The 20,394-nt window shown below is 34.7% G+C and overlaps 2 protein-coding genes and 1 long non-coding RNA gene across 6 annotated transcripts; 2 read left to right on the forward strand and 1 right to left on the reverse strand.

Moving 5' to 3' along the window:
- The first annotated feature begins 759 nt into the window (after positions 1 to 759).
- On the forward strand, positions 760 to 8,520 carry LOC149926247 (uncharacterized). Its single transcript, XM_090160489.1, has 6 exons — positions 760 to 1,802; positions 4,503 to 4,625; positions 5,875 to 6,017; positions 7,121 to 7,252; positions 7,341 to 7,436; positions 7,507 to 8,520. The coding sequence occupies exons 2-6, from the start codon at positions 4,603 to 4,605 to the stop codon at positions 7,938 to 7,940; spliced, it is 828 nt and encodes a 275-aa protein (XP_090016615.1). The 5' UTR covers positions 760 to 1,802; positions 4,503 to 4,602; the 3' UTR covers positions 7,941 to 8,520.
- A 2,426-nt stretch (positions 8,521 to 10,946) lies between these two features.
- LOC149926248 (uncharacterized) lies at positions 10,947 to 17,117 on the forward strand. Of its 4 annotated transcripts, none has more exons than XR_016476933.1 (4): positions 10,947 to 12,048; positions 12,739 to 12,859; positions 13,003 to 13,060; positions 13,127 to 17,117. It is a non-coding gene; the product is annotated as an uncharacterized LOC149926248 (long non-coding RNA). The 4 variants fall into 4 exon arrangements; XR_016476934.1 differs by having other exon boundaries at positions 13,008 to 13,060; XR_016476931.1 differs by having other exon boundaries at positions 13,003 to 17,117.
- A 402-nt stretch (positions 17,118 to 17,519) lies between these two features.
- On the reverse strand, positions 17,520 to 19,517 carry LOC149926249 (uncharacterized). Its single transcript, XM_090161924.1, has 5 exons — positions 18,654 to 19,517; positions 18,145 to 18,242; positions 17,918 to 17,969; positions 17,612 to 17,627; positions 17,520 to 17,560 (listed from the first exon to the last, which is right to left on the reverse strand). Exons 1-5 carry the CDS (start codon positions 19,515 to 19,517, stop codon positions 17,520 to 17,522), a joined length of 1,071 nt encoding a protein of 356 aa, XP_090018050.1.
- Between the last annotated feature and the right edge of the window lie 877 nt (positions 19,518 to 20,394).

Below are 20,394 nucleotides of genomic sequence, written 5' to 3' on the forward strand. Positions count from 1 at the left end.
TGCAGGTATTGTTTACAGTACAAATGCATAATTTAATGAAGCAATTCTAATTTTAATACTTATATTTAATTGAAATAGGAAAAATGTATTTCTAAAACCATATTTTGTAACTCAAAAGGAACTTAAAGAAACTGAAAGAGTTTTACATGGAATTGGGACTAGTGGGTAGTCATTATCACGTTAGAATGAGGTTTTTGTTATGGAACCAATGACAATAAGCTATAAACTTGGCTTATCTTTGATAAAAAAACGTCTCTTATTCCCCAAGAACATGTATATTTATCGATAATATACTAGTTCTATTAGATATTTTGGAGGAAGGGCGAACTAAAATGTATGCTTGTTTACGAAATTAATTAGTGTATTTAAAAAAAACATTTATTCTTAACTAATGCATTCGTGTTAGGATATGATTTATGAAAATGTACTTTCATGGGTTAGGCTTAGAAATTTAGTCTTAGCTATTTAAACTTTACAGGTTTTTAGGTCTAGCTTTAATTTTTTACGTATTGGAAAATGTATTTCAGCGTATTATAAGTAAATTTTTAGTCTTAACAAAGTCCACCAGTTAGGAAATGGTTTATGGATAGGAAAATATTTATAAATACTAAAGACAGAAGCAGAAACTAGCAGATCAGAGGAAAAAGAACCAAAGCGATCGAAAATAATAATAATAATAATAAAGCCTTTAAATTATTTTTCCGTTCTTTATTGCATACTGTATTAAGAACCATGGCTCGTGATGTACCGATTCTCACGTGACTCGTTCATTTTTCTGTGCGCGCGCAAGTTTAATAAGATAACTGAACTTTGAGCAATGGTTTTTTCCACACGATAATAGGTTAAGAAAAGTCTCGTTAGAGGTCCTCCTCCTGATAAAGCGTCAGTGGGGGTTATTTCCACTGGTACTTAAGATATGACGTCAGTGTATTCATGGGAATCAATTCTTAGATGAAGTTTTCGATATCTCAGGAAAGAGTCTTATCTACACGTCACATAGCGTTCTTTCTTTCAGTCCTAGGGAATTGTCATTGAAGGTCACGCAATTTTTGCTCCAGTTTCAGCCGTTCGTCAGCTCTATTTTACGGCATAGGCTTAAGGATTTCCGACCGTCAAATAGAAAAAAGTAAGTTTCTATTTTATTATATTTAAAATGAAATTTTTAGGCGTTCTTTTATATCTAAGACAGAAAATTAGGCCTAAATTAGGTCGTGTAGGCGTTAGATTAGCGTAGAAAGTAAGTTACTATTTTTATTTTGTAGTAAACTATGTATATATATTAGACAATTTTCATAACAATTTGCCTATTGAAAAAGCGTTTCTATTGAGAATTTTAGCGTAGAAATTTAACCATATCGAGAAAATTTGGTTTAGTAGGCTTAGTGAGAAAATTAGGCTTTAGCATGTAGGCTTAGATAATGTATCATTTGAAACTATAGAACATATTTTGTCTAAATCAACTATGGAAAATGAAACGTATCGTCACTGGAAAAATCCACATGTTTCCAAAGAGAAATTACCGGAGGCCGGATTCTACTATATTCAACGTGGAGACGAAGTACGATGTTACAAGTGCCATGGAATCTTAGAACACTAAAAGTTAGGAGACGTACCCGAATGGGAATATGCCAGCTTCTTTCCTCATTGTCCGTCGAGGGATAATTCACCCTCGGAAAAAAAAGTACATTTCGCAAGAATGGGACATTCCACCTACCCCAAAAGCAACTACTATCACTGACAAATACATCTCACCTGCACCTGAAGAAAAAGACGACGATAGTACTGTTAGACACTACAAATACGTGAGTTAGAACTTTTAATTAAGTTATTTATACAAGTTGCAGAAGGTAGTTCGTTTCAACCCTTTAAATGTCGAATTAATTACAATTATATAGATAAATTGCGATTTAAACGGATTATATATAATATCGGATTAGTCGTAATCATGTAAACAAAAGTTCTAAAATAAAAAATTAAATTTAAATAACTTGTCCTTATTGCCTATAGATTAGAAATTAAGGGGTTCGGAAGCGATAAAGAAATTATAGAGTTTCGGAATTATAGCGATACATAAATAATAGCAATAAATTTAAGGAGTTTAGGGATGGGTGGAAAAAATTACGGCTCTTCGTTTTTGCAACTGCAATTCTGATGTACCCAAAAATGGACCAAAATGGACCAAATGTACCCCAAAACGACCAAAGTCACCATTTTCGGCCCTATGTACCCCATTTCGGACCAAAAGTTCCTAAAATTGGACCTATTAGTTTTATTATAATGTTAAACGCCCATAGAGATTCCTCTAAAAAAATAAACTGGCGGTCCAATTTTGGGTAAATTAATTATTTCTGAGAGGTAAAACTAATTCTGGCAAACTGCTGCGATTTATAGCAAATGGGGGAAAAGCCGATTTCTAGCGATTGGGAGAGATAGTGGAAGTTATGGCGATTGTGGATGGTCGAAGAAGCAGAGAGAAAATCTTGGAGATTATATTCCGGCGAGGGGGGAGGGGGAAACGTGTGAAGGAAGCAGAGAGAAAATCTTGGCGATTATATTCCGGCGATTGGGGAGGATGGAAAAGGGGAAAAGCAGAAAAATCTTGGCGATTATATTCCGGCGATTGGGGAGGGGAAAGGAGGAAACTAGAAAAATCTTGGCGATTATATTCCGGCGATTGGGGAGGGGGAAAAGGGGGAAAGTAGAAAAATCTTGGCGATTATATTCCGGCGAATGTACAAGATAACCATTTAATGGAATATCTGATGGTACCTACTAACATGTAAACCAAGTTCTAAAATAAAAATTAAATGTAAATAATTTAATTAGAAATTAAAAGGGTTCGCAAGCGATAAAGAAATTATAGTTAATGGGGGAGGAGAGGGATCAGAGAATCTACTGATTGCAGTATAGTGAATGAGAGATAACAAATATGGTTAACGGGTTGAACAAAGAGGGCAGGGGGATAAATTCTAGATTATGAAAATTATGGTTAATGGCAGTGCTAGTGGCAATTATGGCGATTGAAAGCAAAACCAAAGGAGATTATATTATGGTTAACGGGGGAAAAGGGGAGCAGAGAGAGTCTACTGATTACGGACTTAGGATTGAAAGATAACAATTATGGTTAACGGGGCGGGGCGAGGGGGCTTGCAGAGAGGATATAGCGATTATAATCTGGTTAATGAGGTAGCGCGGGGAATACAGATTCTGGAGAATGAAAAAATTATGGCGATTGGGGAGGGGTGAAAGAAGATAACAGCGCTGGAAAAAACGTTCTGGGGATTATGGTTAATGAGGTGGGAGGAAAGGGGGAGTGGGAGCAGAGAGAGACTACTGATTGCGATATGGTTAATGATATAAGGTACCAGACCGATAATCTCATTAACCATGTCGTAATCCTTCTCTCTTTTATATGAAACAGTATTTTGTGAGAATGAATAAATATATTCCTTGGAAATAGATAATTAGGAAGAACAAATATACACCGTGAAAATTGGTTTTCGACTGATATTGATCAAAATTTAAACCCAAATCTTAATAAAAATTTCACGTCACAAGTTGACGAGTGTTTAACATTAAATTTCGAAAGAACAGTACCACGTAGAACAAAGTTTGCTAAGCGTCTACCCGCTTATACCGCCGCTTATGTTGGGGTGAGTCTAGGGCTAAGCGGTTTCACCCGAATGAGCGGTTTCACCCAAATGAGCGATTTCACCCAAATGAGCGGCGCTATAAGAGAGTCGCGGCTTAGTGAACTTAGTTCTAGGCGGTACTGTCTATTAGAGGCTTATGCTAAGTCTAATGTGATGAATATCTGATGTAACTTACATCTAATACCTCGCGTTTAAGCAGGAGTGGCGATTGGGGCCTCAGGTAGGCTTAAAAAGCAATAAATTTCGGATAATGGTAGAAAGGTCCATCAAAGAAAGATAATTATCTGCCCTTTTTTGTGATGGTACTCACATAATAAGCTATAGTCGACATTAAATTTGGTTTTCACGTAGGGACTCACAAATCGAGTAAAAGAAGCCATATCAAGTCGATTTTTAAGGCTTTAATTAAATATGAATGACTATTTTCGGTTTTAACATAAAATTTGTCCAATGAATATATTATGTCAATTAATAGGGGGCCCAACAATAAAAAAATAGGGTTTACAATTAAGGAACATTATTAGCCTACACCTAAATATCTCTTGGTGTCGTCACTGGTTCGATGAATTCTGGACGGGACCCAGCTGGGCTATATGAACCACGTATTATAAGGACGTCCCCGGGCTTTTATGTTTGCTGGGGAGTTGTATTTCCTGATTTAATTTAATAATTTCGCGACTAATATATTTTATTCCTTTTATTTAGTACATAAAAAAGAGTAGTACATAAATTCGGCATTTCGATTGTCCATTCTCTGCCTAGATTTTAATATTGAACCGCATTATTTTAACCGTGAAAATAACGTTTTTCTTTATGAGCGCCCTAATTTTGAAAATTATTACATTTAAGGCAAGCGAACAATAATACATTTGTTAAGTAGAACAATAATTGGAAAGTTGGGAAAAATAAAAAAAATAATTCAGGAGCAAGATGAACAATAACATATTTCATGGAACAAGATGTCACGGACCTGTGAGTACACACAATTCTCAAGATGTTCTAATTTTGGTAGTGGGTTAAAGTAAAATTTGTTTTAAATTTCAATTACCGTGTACACTGTCCAAAACGTTTGTTCGTCTTTTAATTTTAAATTTTAAATGGCTTATATTTATTGCTAGAAAAGATGTTTTTAGCTTGCTGAAAAGAACAGAAAAACCCTAAAGTACACTTACAAGCGTGGATTTTGACTTACTTTCGTCAACAAGTTCGAAAATGAGAAATTGTGAATTTTTTCCGGTTATTTATTTGATTTTTTACCATGGTTTTCATATTCCTCGGGGTCGATTTTAATTGTTGGAATTTTTAAACTTCGAAAAGTGGTTTGCGAGCTACGGCCTGGAGAGAATTCGATTAAACTAATTGGCGCATTACGCAAAACTAACATATCATACAGATAAATGTTTAAAAGTGCGCGACCCCAAACAACCTTCCGTAACGTATAAAAATAAACGTCATGAATTTAGACACGCCAGAAAAGTTTTGAAAACTATGTACGTGAAAGTTATAAGCGTAAACCACAAATGTTTACAAACAAGGTGATTGGTTATGAATCGATACACGCGTTAGTTTTTTCACAACAACTACAAATATAAAAGTGCGTAAATATTGAACAATATGCGGGCATTTTTAAAGAATATTTGAACGCTCAAATATGATTATTAACACACAGAAAGAAACACAGAAACGTTTAGCCATATGGGTTTAATTCTGTAACCATTAAAGATCGCGGTTACATGGAGGTTCGAAGAGCACTTTATCGCAACGCGCTTTTAACCCCTCTTCTTGTAACACCTGCTAAGGCGCGTTTCGGGGACGAAAACCGCATTATCGAAAACTACCTCGGACAACCAGTTTTCGCGATAAAGCGATCTTAAAATCACTTTCCCCTATTCATGTAAATTTTCGTACTTTTCCACAACAGAACGAGGCTTATACTCTACTTATGTTGAGGGGGGGAGTTGGGTAAGTAGTTCATACGGTTCTTCAGTTTGAGAAGTGCAGTTAGAATAAAAATGAAGGAAAAATCTACACATGATGAATTGAAACGAATATCCTGGAAAACAGAAGAGACTTTAACGTTAATTAATGTCATAGTTGAATTAAACATAATGAAAGCCCTCGATGGCAAGAAACATCGAAACAAGGACATTTTTAGACGGGTGCAATTAGAGATGGAAGCGAGAGGGGTTGATTTCAGCTGAGAGCAAATTAGAACTTGCTACAAAAAAAACAATAGCACCTCAGGAAAAGCTCCTTCAACTATGCCTGTTTTCCAAGAATTGGACGAAGTTTTTGGTTGTAGGCCAATAGCCCAATCTGCCAACGGAGGCGTCGATAGCGCCATTAATGATGAATCTGATTCTGGTAAGTTCATCAATTTAATTTAAATTATAGATGCCGTTTATCTAGAATGTGCTAGTGTCCAATGTAGTTAAAACCACCGTGCTAATTAATAGACAACTTTAAGAATAAATTACATATTCTAGATTAATTAATTTAGATCGTTTTTAATAATGGAAGTCCCTCATTGATTTCTACCCTTTTTTAAAGAAAAAACTCCTTTAATATATTGAATATTACCCTTCCACGAAAAGCACTTTTTAAATTGATAAGGGATTAAAGATCATTCCATTTAATATATTGAAATCCCTTCGGTAGTTTGATTGAGTAATATGGGCCGCTAGTATTTAAAATTATCTTAAAAAACCTCAATTAGAAAATAATTGCGTGATACGGTGATAATACAAAATTATATTATATTAATAATAATACAAAAGCCTTACCAAAACAAATTTCCTGACCAAAACATACTCTGAGGCAAAAAATTAAAAAACATAATAATTTAAATAATAAATTTATAGTAGTTATTAGATGAAGTTTTTTAGAACGTTACCTTAGTTTAAAACATAGTAACTTGAACATTATGTAAATTAATTTTGAGTATATTCTAATAAATCCTAACACCAGAAATACATGTATTTCTGCTAACACTACATTATTATATTATGATGATTATAGATTATGAATTGTTAGTTCTAAGATTGAATTTAAAACTTTTATCGGAACTTTAAACTAAGGTAACAAAAATAAAATAAAAATTCTTTCTCGCATTTAACTAGAAGCAATGAAATTATTGTTATAGCTTCCGATATTTAGATAGTAATATAATTTAGACATTTTCTCGTTAAACTATTCAGGGGATTAAGAGAGTTTTATTTTTCGTAAAAGGGTCGAAATCAATGAGGGACTTTCATTACTAAGAAAGGGTCTAAAAACGCATTTTTAAAGGAACCGAATAAGATATTAGCCTAAATATATCAACAAAATAATATTTTCGCCTCGTTACTATATATAATTTTGTTTTTGAGAATCTGGCACGCTGAAGTATACTATAGTGTAGCCTATAGCTTTGTGGAAATCACGGTTTTAGCGTTAATTAGTTATTAAATTTACGTAACATTTTTTAGACACGTGCGAAACGGAAAACGAAAAAGATAGGTGCAGCCGCGAGACGATTTCTGAACATGTAGAAGAAATTTTGGAACCGGATAATTCAGAGCCTGAGGACGAAGTAGGAGTAAAAGAAAATAAAAGCTCTGGTTAGTAATTGACTTCAATAAGTAGAGTTTGATTCACACTTCTTTTAGACTATTAATTTATTATATATTTCTCTGTAATGAATTATAGGAAAGCGAAAGCAAAATTTGGAAGAATTAAGCGAGGATTTGATAGAAGCTGGACCTAGCACAAGCAAAAAATTATTTGGAGCTCAAGACAAATATAGTAATAATAGTGTGAATAAATTATGTTGTCTATATTTTAAAAGATAACATTCAACTTTTATCTATATTAGGAAGTAAAGTTAAGCCTCTGTCAACCAACGAAAAAGCCCTTTTGACTTATGCTGAGAAAATGGAAAAAATGTACGAAGTAAGGGAAAAGAGGTACCAAAAATGGGCGCAAGGTGAATTAGAAAAGCAAAGGCATTGGGAGGAAAAAATTATGGAAAAGTTCCACCAAGAATCAAAAAACCAGATGGAAGAATTCCAGAAAATGATGGGCAAAATGTTTCAGTCAATTACGTCTCAAAAGAGCAAGTCACACTCAAGCATTCATGAAAGTCAATTAACGGAAGAAAGCTTAATTAGGTCTTTAAACTGCGTACCATATATAAATACTTCTCAACTTAATCACCAAAACAATAATACCCCAAGTCCAATTTCCACTCAAAAGAAGCCATGTTCCTCCAAGTCCAATTTCAGCTCAACGAAGCCATGTTCCTGCTAGTCCAATTTCCACTCAAAGAAGTCATGATCCTACAAGTGCAATTTCAGCTCAACGGAGCCATGTTCCTGCTAGTTCAATATCAACTCAAATAAGCCATGTTCCTCACTCCAAGAAGCCATGTTCCTCCAAGTCCAATTTCAGCTCAACGAAGTCATGTTCCTCCAAGTCCAACTCAACGAAGCCATGTTCTTCAGATTCCAATTTTAACTACACGAAGCAGTCTTTCTTCAAGTTCAATTTTAAATACTCCTCAAGCTTAAGCAGATCCCTCGTTTAATAACCATTTAAACAGTATTTCACCAAGCTCATTTATAAATTACCCAAACAGATTTCCACCAAGTCCTCTTATAAATTCTTCAACACCTAGGAACAATCTTTTAAGTCCCAGTAGTTTACAATTTTACCAAATTAATGCTAATAGGTTTACAGGACCCTATGGATTCCGTTATCCCCATCAAAGACCAGAATAAATAAAAGCCAGTCTCATTTAAACTTTTATTAATTTTTGTAATAAAAAAATTCAAATAGAGAAATAAATGCAATGGTATTAGAACCATTTCGGGAAAATTTAACATGTAAATTGAGAACTCTCTCTTAACGGAAAATGAGTCGCTAAATAATCTTTCAGCGCTAATCGAGCGACTATTGCATCAGCGTTTTCGGAATTCGTATCTCTAGGTTTGGGCTGGGGGTACATTTTTTTTCAAATTTCGTCAATTTCTTCCAGCCACCTAGGCTGAAATGTATCCTTCTTCAGACCTTCCACAAAATTGTGTACGGCACAACATGTGGCGATTACGTCCGGAGCCAGGGGAAAATGTACATCCATACGTTTCATCACCATTCTCCACCAAGCTATTTATCTCCCGAATGTTGTTTCCACGGTCATACGAGCTGAGCTCAGATATACGTTAAATGATTCGTGTTCTTTAGTTAAAGATGTGTCGTTTCTGAAGGCTTTCATTAACCAAGTTAGTAACGGGTACGCAGGGTCGCCCAAAATCATTAGTGGTACATGAACACCATTAATTAGCCCAGAAGCCTAGTGAGGGAAAGAGTTTATTTGCAATATGTAAATTTTAATGAAAATAACAGTATAATCAAAAGTAAATAAACATAAACAGAAAGTCTGGGATTCGACGCTGAGCAAGCGCCATGTAATCTGAGTTTTAATACAGCTAAATATGCACCTAAAATAGATTGGTCTGCCCCTTGGAATTAAGACGAAATCGAACATTATAATATAGACCCTTAAATAAGAAAATTGGATATTCATGAATCCTGAATTAAAACTACTGTTTTTTTTATTATTACCTTTGGTAAGAGATGTTAGTTCTTAAATATTTCAGATTCTTTTAAAACTTGGGCATCGTGTGCGCTACCCGGCACCTTGCAGCTTATATTTCTAATGCTTTTACAGAAGTAACAACATTAATTTTATGTAATAATATAAATATTAAAATATAAGACAGACCGCAATTTAATATCCACAACGGCTTGTAAAACGTATGACGCATATTGCTTCCTGTTTATGAAATCCCTAAAAATGTTAAAAATATAAATTTTACAGTTTTTTTACCGTGGATTCAAAAGTAACCAATACTTACTTATGTCCTTCTCCTGGGGGAATAATTGGAATATGGGTACCGTCGATACCGCCGTACACTTGAGGAATTGCATATTGCAATTCATATTGTTTTCAATTGCTTCTTTTTAATTCGGAAAAGATATAAAGTCGGATAACAAAGATCGATAAATCAAAAGACAAAACATTCTAAAAAGTTTTATTACAGTGGCCTCATGAACGCCGAATAGGTTGGCCACTACCGAAATTCGCAACAGCTTGCTAGTTTAAACACAGCAATCCCGATACTTTTTCTGACTGGCACTGGTTCCCTTACATAATTTTCACACGGTTCATACGGTCGCCCACTTTATCGCACAATTGATCAAATCCTTCTTTCGACATCCTAAAGTTCTCGATCCAATCATCATCGTCGAAATTAACGTTTACGATTCTATTCCAACAATCCGCACTTCGTATCTTCATCCAAAACCTCTTCTTTTTCTTTTCGCGAAATAAAATAGTGGCGTTTTCAGCAGTGTCCTGTGAATTTAAAAATCCACACTCATGATGAGCGAAATTGGGAAGATTTCTGAACTTTAAAATTCTCTGCAAAGCGGCTCTTCTTTGCTTAAAAAATCGATTTAAAAATAACTGCTTTCTAATTAATAATTGAAATTGAAAAGAAAATAATAACATCTGCACGTAAAACTCAATTGTTTCGTCCATATTTACGAGAAGAAACTAAAACCTAACTTCTTGATACAAAACAGGACTACTGACTGACGATAGGAGCAACTGGTAAAGAAAAGAGCCCCTCCCGAAATTGAAGGTGTAAGAAACGAAAAAAAAAATAGAAACGACGAAGAGCGCGCATGTAACTCCCGCACCTTTTTAAAAGCGCTTTTCCCCAAAACGCGCTCATCGAACCTCCATGTAACCGCGCTCAAATACACACTGAAATCTGTATAATCAAGAATGCATTTATTTATAATATTGAAGAATGCTTACTTCGCGAGAAATCGTCGGGCACTCTGAACAACCTTCCACCGGTCGTGGAGGGGAAGCAAAACAAAAATTACAGCTAGATAGCTTTAGGTCAATAATGACCAATTTTTAAAATATCCAGCGATTTTCCGACGTTATTGCTACTACAGTTGTCATCTGTGGGTGAAGCTCAAATATTTGAAATTTGGTCATTATTGTCCCAAAACTGACTTGCAGTGGAAAAATTACAGCACCTCAAAAAACGCTAGCTAGGGAGCACAAGGTGCGATCTGTCGAAACCGATGGTTGATATATATCATTTTAAGGCACTTTTTTGTGAAGTTACTCTTGGTTCAGTATTTATGGTTTTTTGTGGAACTATCACTTTACATTTTTTTAAATTCTAGAAGCTCTGTGCTAGTTTGTTAAAATATTATTTTCTATTAAAGGCCTGGAGTATTTACACGGCTATGATATATGCAATTCGAGAAAATGTAGCGTAAATCTTGTGCATTTCGAGAAGCTACTGGAATTAACCAAAAAAATTATAGACTGAAATCAAACGCTGTGGTGGTTGATTAAAAAATTGCAGTTTGAAATAAATTTTCATGAAGGATTATGTTTCTTTTAAAACTTTTACCGCGTTTGTTTCTGTGGACGAATCCAGTTTCAAATAACCGTATATTGGTTTTAAAGCAAGATGCACCAGAAAAACGATGTTAGAGATTAAAATAATTGCGTACATCAGCCAACTCATTCGTTCTCAGTAAAACTTAATTATGTTCTGGCGGGGATAATAAGCGAAACTTTGAGAATAAAACGGTTGTAGGACAAGTTCTGGAAATGACGTGCTGGTGTTCGTCGCCGTTAAATCTATTGGCATTCAACCTCGGAAAAAGTATTTATTTATACCTAGCGATAATATTTATGTCGAACCTTTTTTAACGTTTCTCTAAATCCACACGTCGGTCCCCCAGTATGCTCCGCCGCTCAAAATAAATTTAAAACTTCCGGTATTGCATTGGTTCAGTAGCGGCCCCAGCAAGTTTTTCTGATGGTGCGAGATCTCATTGTGACGCAGCGCGAGGTCAGGGGTTTGGGTCAAAAGTTATTGGTCCCGTCGTCCCAATCCGGTTTCGGCGCCCGGTGCTGCCCCTAATATGCATTTTTACTTTAAAATTAAATGTTGCTAAAATAAAGTATAAACCTTACATGTAGCTATAAATCGTGTATTTATATATCGCTATAAACTGTTGATCACTACTCTAGTTTGAAATTCTGTCACAAGTTGACAACAAATTTCGAAAGAACAGTACCGCCTAGAATAAAGTTTGCTTAGCGTCTACCCGCTTACAACGCCGCTCATAATAGGGTCAGTATAGGGCTAAGCGGTTTCACCAATTTGAGCGGCGCTATAAGCGAGTCGCGGCTTAGTGAACTTTGTTCTAGGCGGTACTGTCTATTAGAGGCTAATGCTTAGTCTAATTGAATGAATATCTGATGGAACTAACATCTAATACCTTGCGTACAAATCAGGAGCGGTGATTGGTACCTCAGGTAGGCTTAATAAGCTATAAATTACGGAAAATGGTAGAGGGGTCCATCAAAGAAAGATAATTATCTGCCCTTTTTTGTTATTTTTACCAAAAGTCAGTCCATAAGTGGTTCTTATTCGCTGGTACTCACATAATAAGCTATACTCGACATTAAATTTGGTTTTCACGAAGGGCCTCACAAATCGAGTAAAAGTAGCCATCTCAAGTCGATTTTTAAGGCCTCAATCAAATATAAAATATTTTAAAATAAAGTAAAGACTATATTCGGTTTAAACATAAAATTTGCCAAATGAAAATTTGAAGTCAATTAATAGGGGGCCCAACAATGAAGAATCATGGGGTTTACATTTAAGGAACACAATTAGCCTACACCTTAATATCTCTTGGTGTCGCCACAGGTTCGCAGAATTCTGGACGGGAACCAGCTGGGCTATATGAACCACGTATTATAAGGACGTCCCCGGGCTTTTATGTTTGCTGGGGAGTTGTATTACCTGATTTAATGAAATAAATTTGCGACTTATATATTTTATTCCTTTTATTTAGTACATAAAAAAGAGTAGTACATAAATTCGGCATTTCGATTGTCCATTCTCTGCCTAGATTTTAAACTTGAACCGCATTATTTTAACCGTGAAAATAACGTTTTTTCTTTATGAACGCCCTAATTTTGAAATTTATTAAATTTAAGGCGAGTGAACAATAATAAGTAGAACGATAATTGGAAAATTGGGAAAAATCATAATAATAATTCAGGAGAACATGTGGAGCAAGATTAACAATAACATCAACAAGATGTCACGGACCTGTGGGTACATACAATTCTCAAGATTTTCTAATTTTAGTGTTGGGTTAAAGTAAAATTTTATATAAACTTCAATTATCGTGTACACTGTCCGAAAAGTTTTTTGTCTTATAATTTAAAATTTTAAAAGGCGATAATTTTTTTTGGTAGAAAAGATGTTCTTAGCTTGCTGAAAAGAACTGAAAAACCCTAAAGTACACTTACAAGCGTAGGTTTTGTCCTACTTTCGTCTACAAGTTTCAAAATGTAAAATTGATAATTTTTTCCCGTTTAGTAATTTGATGTTTTACCATGGTTTTCATATTCCTCTGGTCGATTTAAATAGGGAAAGTGTTGGAATTTTGAACTTCGAAAAGTGGATGGCGAGCAACAGCCTGGAGATAAATCAGAGAATACGAGTTAAACTAATTGGCGCATTACGCCAATCTAACATATCAGACAAAGAAGGTGATTGGTTATGAATCGATACACGCGCTCAGTTTTTCACAACAACTACAAATATGAAAGGGTGTAAATATTGAACAGGAAGCGGGCATTTTTAACGGATATAAGAACGCCCAAATATGATTATTAACACTCAGCAAGAAACACCGAATCGTTTAAATCTCTAACCATTAAATACACACTGAAATCTGTATAACCAAGAATTTATTTATATCGACGGGAGCTTCTCGAAATGCACAAGATTTACGCTACATTTTCTCGAATTGCATATATCATAGCCGTGTAAATACTCCAGGCCTTTAATAGAAAATAATATTTAAACAAAACTAGCACAGAGCTTCTGCATTATTTCCTCGCCAGATGCCACCTGTACGCTAGAATTTTTAAAAAAATTTTAAAGTGAAAGTTCCACTAAAAATCGTTAATACTGAATCAAGAGTAACTTCACAAACAAAACAGTCCCTTAAAAATGAAATATAGCAACCATTGGTTTCGACAGATCGCACCTAGTGCTCCATAGTTAGCGTTTTTTGAGGTGCTGTAATTTTCCACAGCAAGTCAGCTTTGGGTCAATAATGACCTAATTTTAAATATTTGAGCTTCACCCACAGGTGGCGACTGTAGTAGTAGTAGGGTTTTCGAGCCGGTCCTGGGCCATATACAGTAGAAGACCACCCCCGTCCCTCCGAAATGGTGATGGTCGTGAACGTACAAAGGCAGTGTGGTGCTGGGTGTTGAACCAGTAACGCTAGACCACCACTGGTGCTGAATTGTTGAAGGCAGCCGCCTTTCTCTATATTAATGTTTGACCGTCAGCTCTTTACCCACCTCCCGAAAAGTAGGGTTATAATCCTAATTGACAGTCCCCGCTTTTCGTTGGTTGGAGAACTAGCAAAGCTAGGCCATCACTGGTGGTGGTGAACGTGTAAAGCTATAGAGAGTGGTGAATATGATTGTATCCCGCTAAAAATGAAAGGTTTATAGAAGACATCAGCCTTTCTCTGTATTAATAATAGAAAATCCCAACCTGCAGAGAAGAAGTGTTTTAATCCTGATTGACAATCGCCACTTTTTAAACCACCTGTATGGAACTCGTTGGTTTCTCCGATACTATTGTATACGTTCTACCGTACGAAAACCGTTTAAATTACGAATAAAGAAATAAACATCATTTTAATACGCAAACTATATTTAAATTTGAAATAATTATTTCCCCGGTATTATTTTCCTCCGAAATACTTCATGTACCCAAAATTGGACCGCAAGTTTTTTCTTTTTAGGGGAATCTCTATTAGAGTTTAACTTTATAATAACGCTAATAGGTCCAGATTAGAGTACTTTTGGTCCGAAAAAGGCTACATAGGGCCGGTAATGGTGACTTTGGCTGCTTTCGGGGTACATTTGTCCATATTGTTCCATTTTTGGTTACATTCCAATCCTCTCTATAACTTAGTGGATACAAGGTTAAATCAAATTAATTTAAAAAAATGGATTGAAGGTGTGGAATAAGTAAACGTTATATATTATTCCTTGCGAGTAGTTAACTTAGATAAATAAACATTATTTTAATTTGCAAATTAAATTAAAATTTGAACCGTTTATTTCGTCAGTATTATATATAAGAAAAGTGGTTACAAAGAGGCTGTGTGAGCTTCCGTTACAGTGTTTTCATTGTTACTAATTCTTGTGCAATGTAACATGATAAATAACCAAGAAATCCTAATCGAAAAAACATTCAAACGCATTCAAAGAGAGAACCAACAAGTATATTTTAATTTAGAGATTATATTTTCCGAAACCGTACTCGAGTGAATGCACTAAAATTTTTTTATAGGAATAAGAAATCTATTGATATTGACCTCGAATTTTTGAATGGACGTAACGGAGAGATATTGATAAAATAGTCACGGTGACTTTGGTCGCTTTTAGGGTACTATTGGTCCATTTTCGGTATAAAAGCCGTAATTCTACCACTCCTCAATCTCAATATTTATAATTCCAAGCAATGCTTTTTCCCTGTTACTATGATTTTCCAATCATATCTATAATTAAGTGGATCTAGGGTTATATCAAGTTAATGTGAAAAAATGGATTGCAGGTTCGGAATAAGTAAACTTTATCTGCAATACATAGAAGATAATCAAAATAAGGTTGATATTATTTCTACCCTCCTGAAATCCGTCGATATTAAGTATGGTTGCACGAAATGCTTCTATTATAACGCTTACTGTTGCATATTCGGGTTCATCATTGGAGTTGTTTAGCATTTCCATAATCCTTAGATAGATGATTTAATAAATTATAGTAAATATTCCTACCCCATTAACACAATAAAATAAAATACAAGTCCTCCGCCGGTGCTATCGGGAAAATATAGATTAACGATACATTGGATACTGTATCCATTCCATCCTCGTTGTCGTCGTCATCGTCGCTTAAGAACGTACTTACCCATTCCGTCGTTAAAGGAACTTTCCATAGAACCATGTTAACAGTTCTATTGAAAATTGAAATTTAATAATTTATTGATGTTCTTATTACATATATTCTTATACTTCTACAACTCATCACACCGACCACATAAGAAAAAACTTGTGCGTGGTGGCGAAAAGTAATAATTTCAAATCAAGGCTTTAAATATGAGAGACAATCGCTATACAGTATTTTTACAAAAAAAGAAAGAAAAGACAAAAAATTTTAGATAGTTAGTTAATTCCCAAAATATTAGAGATCAATTAAAAAATTAATCAGTCTTTCGTAACCATTATTATTAATCCATTAACATATTTTGTTTTTGAATATTTTTATATTAGTACAATGTTTGGTTTCAGCCACTATTGTACAATAAACAAACATTTATTAATAAACTGCTACAGCCGTTTCGACGCTATTACCAGCGTCGTCGTCAGGCAAAATTACGACGACGCTGGCCTGAAAACAACTTCTCGGCGGCGAATAAAAATATTTGTTTCTTGAATCTACACTCGGTTTCCCTCCACATCTGTATTGTATCCAACTAGTAGCCCTCGAACTCACTTTGGATTACATTTTCTTCGATCCTCCGTGTCTTCACGTTACAGTCTGTGCCTCACGATTTTAAACATCGAATACTTGGTTGCGTACCATAAAACAGCTCGTACGGTGATTTGCCTTCGACTTGACTTGTGCCAACTTTATGAAGAGCATTAACAGCCTCAGTTCGTAGCTTCTTGGGAAGCTCCTTGGGAAGCTCCTTGGCTCGTACATGGTTCTCGCCAAGTCCAGAATAGTACGGTGCCTGTGTCCAACACACAAATTCTGCTGTGGTGTGTACGGATTTGATTTCTGGAATTGTGCTCCAATCTGCCACAGAATTTCTCCGACCTTTAATTGCCAAATTCTCCACCGCCATCAGTCAGCATGGCTCTAATCGGATACCCATTTTGCTCTCCTATGAATTGTATAATGTCATCGACAGCTTGGCGAACTTGGTTCTTCTCCTTCAGAAAATAAATCAAGCGAAATCTTAAATAATCTTCAGTAACACAAACGAAATACTAGCGCATCCAATAGACAGTTCTTCCATAGGACCACAGACGTCGGCATGTCTGATTGTTGAGATCTCGCCGTAAATGGTCGTGGACTTTCCTTTTCTTCTACGCATGCTGCGGCAAGTTCATCTCGGGAATAATAAATGATATGCGTTTTGAGTGCACTGAGAGAAAAAAGTTCTGGAAGCACTTCATGCCAGAATATTTCTGTAAATTTTACCATTTATTTTGTTTTTTTAGTATAACAGTAAGAGGGTTGTATTTTTTACAGTAAAAACTAATAGCACTTGTCACAGAACATGTGTAGTGAATTTTACAAACGTTTTGTTTTTTTCTGCAGAGCCACATCTGTCAAAATTACCAAAGTGAAGTTGTAACTTTTACCACAACTTGGTTTATTGAACAGATTTGATTCTGTAAAAATTACAGAAAAAACGAAGTAAAGTTTACAACACCTTAGTTTATTTAACAAATATTTTTTCTGTAATTTTTACAAAAGCATATGTAAATATTACCACACCTTTGTCAATATAAAAAATTCACTTATGTGAAAATTACAGACAAAAGTTGGTAAATATTACAACAGCTTTGTTTCTCCAAAAGCTTTGCTTCTGTAAAATTTACAGATAAGGTGTAAAGGTTGCAGAAATGCAACAGTATAAATTACATAGAGGTTGTAAATGTTACAAAACTTTATTTAAAACACTGAATTGTTGTTAATTGTAAAGTTGCATCTACATTAAGCACAGAAAAGTTAATTAATACAATAAAAATGTTTCTCGTACATGTACCACTTTTCATCTGAGTAAAATACAGAAAACAAGTCGTAAATGTTACAACTTTGTTAAACAGAATGGCTTAAGTGAAAAAAAGTAGCTTGAAAATAAAAAAAGAAAAGGTTAAATTAAAAAACATTCGTTTCATACATTTATACATTAATGCATTGCATTTCAACCAGTATTCCTTGAAAACCAAAATAGTTAAATTAAAATCTTAATCAATATTTGAAAACTAATTATCAGACAATTAAATTCTACATACTTTTACTGTGTCCAGTCGTATTCTGAAACTCTGTTAATTAAATTTAATACTTTTGGATTTATCGGATCTTTCACATTTTTTGGATTGAATTTCATAATACATCTAAAAAAGGAAACAAAATTTAAAAACTAATTCAATAAAAATAGGCTTACCAAATAAATAAGACTATCCTAGGAGCGCAATATTTGATATAAAATAAATCTAAAACCTATTGTAAAATTTCATCCGAAATTGTAGCTTCTCGTACCAATTCATGAAGTACAATATGAGAAAATACCTTTGAAAAAATTCAAGTGTTGCTGAACATTTAACAGGATACTGAATGTTTAAAATATAATACAGGCCAAAAACATTGACAATGCTTTTATTATATCCCTTCCATGAAAATGATCATTGACTACTCTGCCATCAGCTGTCACAAGAAATTGTCTGGCATTAGACAATTCATCTCCTATGAAAATAATATTTTGTAACTACACAATCATAATAAATTGCATCAAATTAACTTACCAATTACAACTACAGATGAATGTACTGGAATTTTTTTTTCTATTTCACTTTGGGGGGTTCCTGGCTGCGAAAATAAATTAAAAGTTAAAAATTTAGGAAAAATAGTTAAAAATAATTTAAAAACTTATTTAGGTTCAAAACCAGTTATTAGAAATTAACAAAGGAGGCATTTGTCAAATAAACTTTGCAAAAAAATTCAATAGGCTTAATTTTGAAATCTATAAGAGTTTCTTTACCAAAAGGATAAATAAATTTTAAGAAAATAGTTACACCAACCTCTACTATTGGAAATAATTCATTTAGGTCATCGTTAAAATGATTCACTATTAATTTAACCACTCCTGCCACCAATGACTGCTTTAATGAGGTGTCCATGGAATCATCTTTTTCACTTGATTTTATTTCAAGCAAAATTTTCTTCGTTGTGTCTTTTTTACTATTTGCAAAAAAATTGCAAAGCATATTGGCTTTGATCATGAAAAATGTTTGGAAGTTTTCTTCAAAATTTTTTGATGTCAGTCCTTCTAAGTAAATTGCAGCACCACTTAATTCGAAAAGAAATGGCCACTTTTCTTTCAATTGTAGGGTCTCCATGCCTTCGCTTAAGTTTTTCCTTTGTAGGTCAAAACACTGCTTCATTTTTTCTTTCATCAAATTCTCATCCGGGGACAATTCCATTGCCATTTGGACTAGTTCTTCTCTCAAAGACTCTTGCCCTTGGAGATCTTTTTCGCCTATTAGAATTGCACTAAGGGGGATTCGTGTAATTTTGGAGGTTTTGGCGATTCCTTTCACACGAGGCATAGCTTTTTCCGTTGAGCGAGATAAATTGTCCAATCTACGGTATAGTTTATCAATAAATCCACTATAGCCGCAACCAAGTTGTTCACCGTCAATTTCGTCCTTCACAGCATTTGGAAATTTTTTCACGAAAGTCTCAGCGATTACACGCATGTCACATCTTCTCGGACGCTTGCATTTTTTCAAAGCATCATCTAATAGTGCCCTCACTGTTAATCCTAGAATAGTATAATCCAACTTTTTATTCTGTTGTAAAGCATTTTGAGTCTTTTTGTTGAAAATATTAATAGATATGGTGTAGTTTTCTATCCAACTGTCCTTACACGGGGTATCCTCCATATCCTATATATTGAAATCAATAAATTGAAAAATAGTTCATGAAAGTCTTAGCAGCAAGTGAAATTTAATTATAAAAATTTTGAAGGCCAGTTTCATGAAGAGTAATTTGTGAGAACCAAGTTGGCATTTTTCTAGGTGCCTTTCATAAGAACCATCTTTGGTGTATAACAAATTGCTCACTTGAAACTGTCCCTTATATGAATTCAAACAAATAAAAAAAAGTATTATATTTTTCTTCAAGAGTGGAACAAAGGTGATGCCTACAAGGTATAATAAGTATTTGGGTACTTTTCTTGAACAGGAGTTTAATTAGTTCACAAACTTTAATAACTTGTAGGTGGGCCTGAAATATTATATACCCTCTTGGCGAGACCATGGCCTGAGGTTTTCATTCTGCATTCATTTACTACATAAGGTGCCACCATAAAATAAAATATGTAATAATATTTCTAAATTATTATTCTTCCATGGACAAGATACAAATTCCAATTGGCGAGAAACAATTCAGTTTAAAGTCTAGGTCCCCGTTTCCTAAAGCCTTTTAAAAAAACCTCACATTACTTGTTATATGTCTGACATATTTCCTCTTTTTCAACTTTTAACTGTTCATGGGGCTGCAGTTTGACGTTTCTCTAAGGGGCTGTATAGCGATAATAGTCATGTCTTGCTTTTTATTGGCCCATGAACCAACTTTCCAGGTTTAAAGAGCGCAGTGGTGTAAATAGGCCAAAGAGAGGAGTTTGTCCATCTGGTGATTGAGAATTTCATTCTCAATCACCAGAAGGACACAAAGCTGTAGCTTGGCTCCCGCCGTTCACCCGCGCCTCCCCCCCTCAATCACCAGAAGGACACAAAGCTGTAGCTTGGCTCCCCCCGT

This window comes from Leiobunum rupestre, chromosome 10 (genome assembly GCF_980474605.1).
Source record: "Leiobunum rupestre chromosome 10, qqLeiRupe1.1.hap1, whole genome shotgun sequence".
NCBI lineage: Eukaryota > Metazoa > Arthropoda > Arachnida > Opiliones > Sclerosomatidae > Leiobunum > Leiobunum rupestre.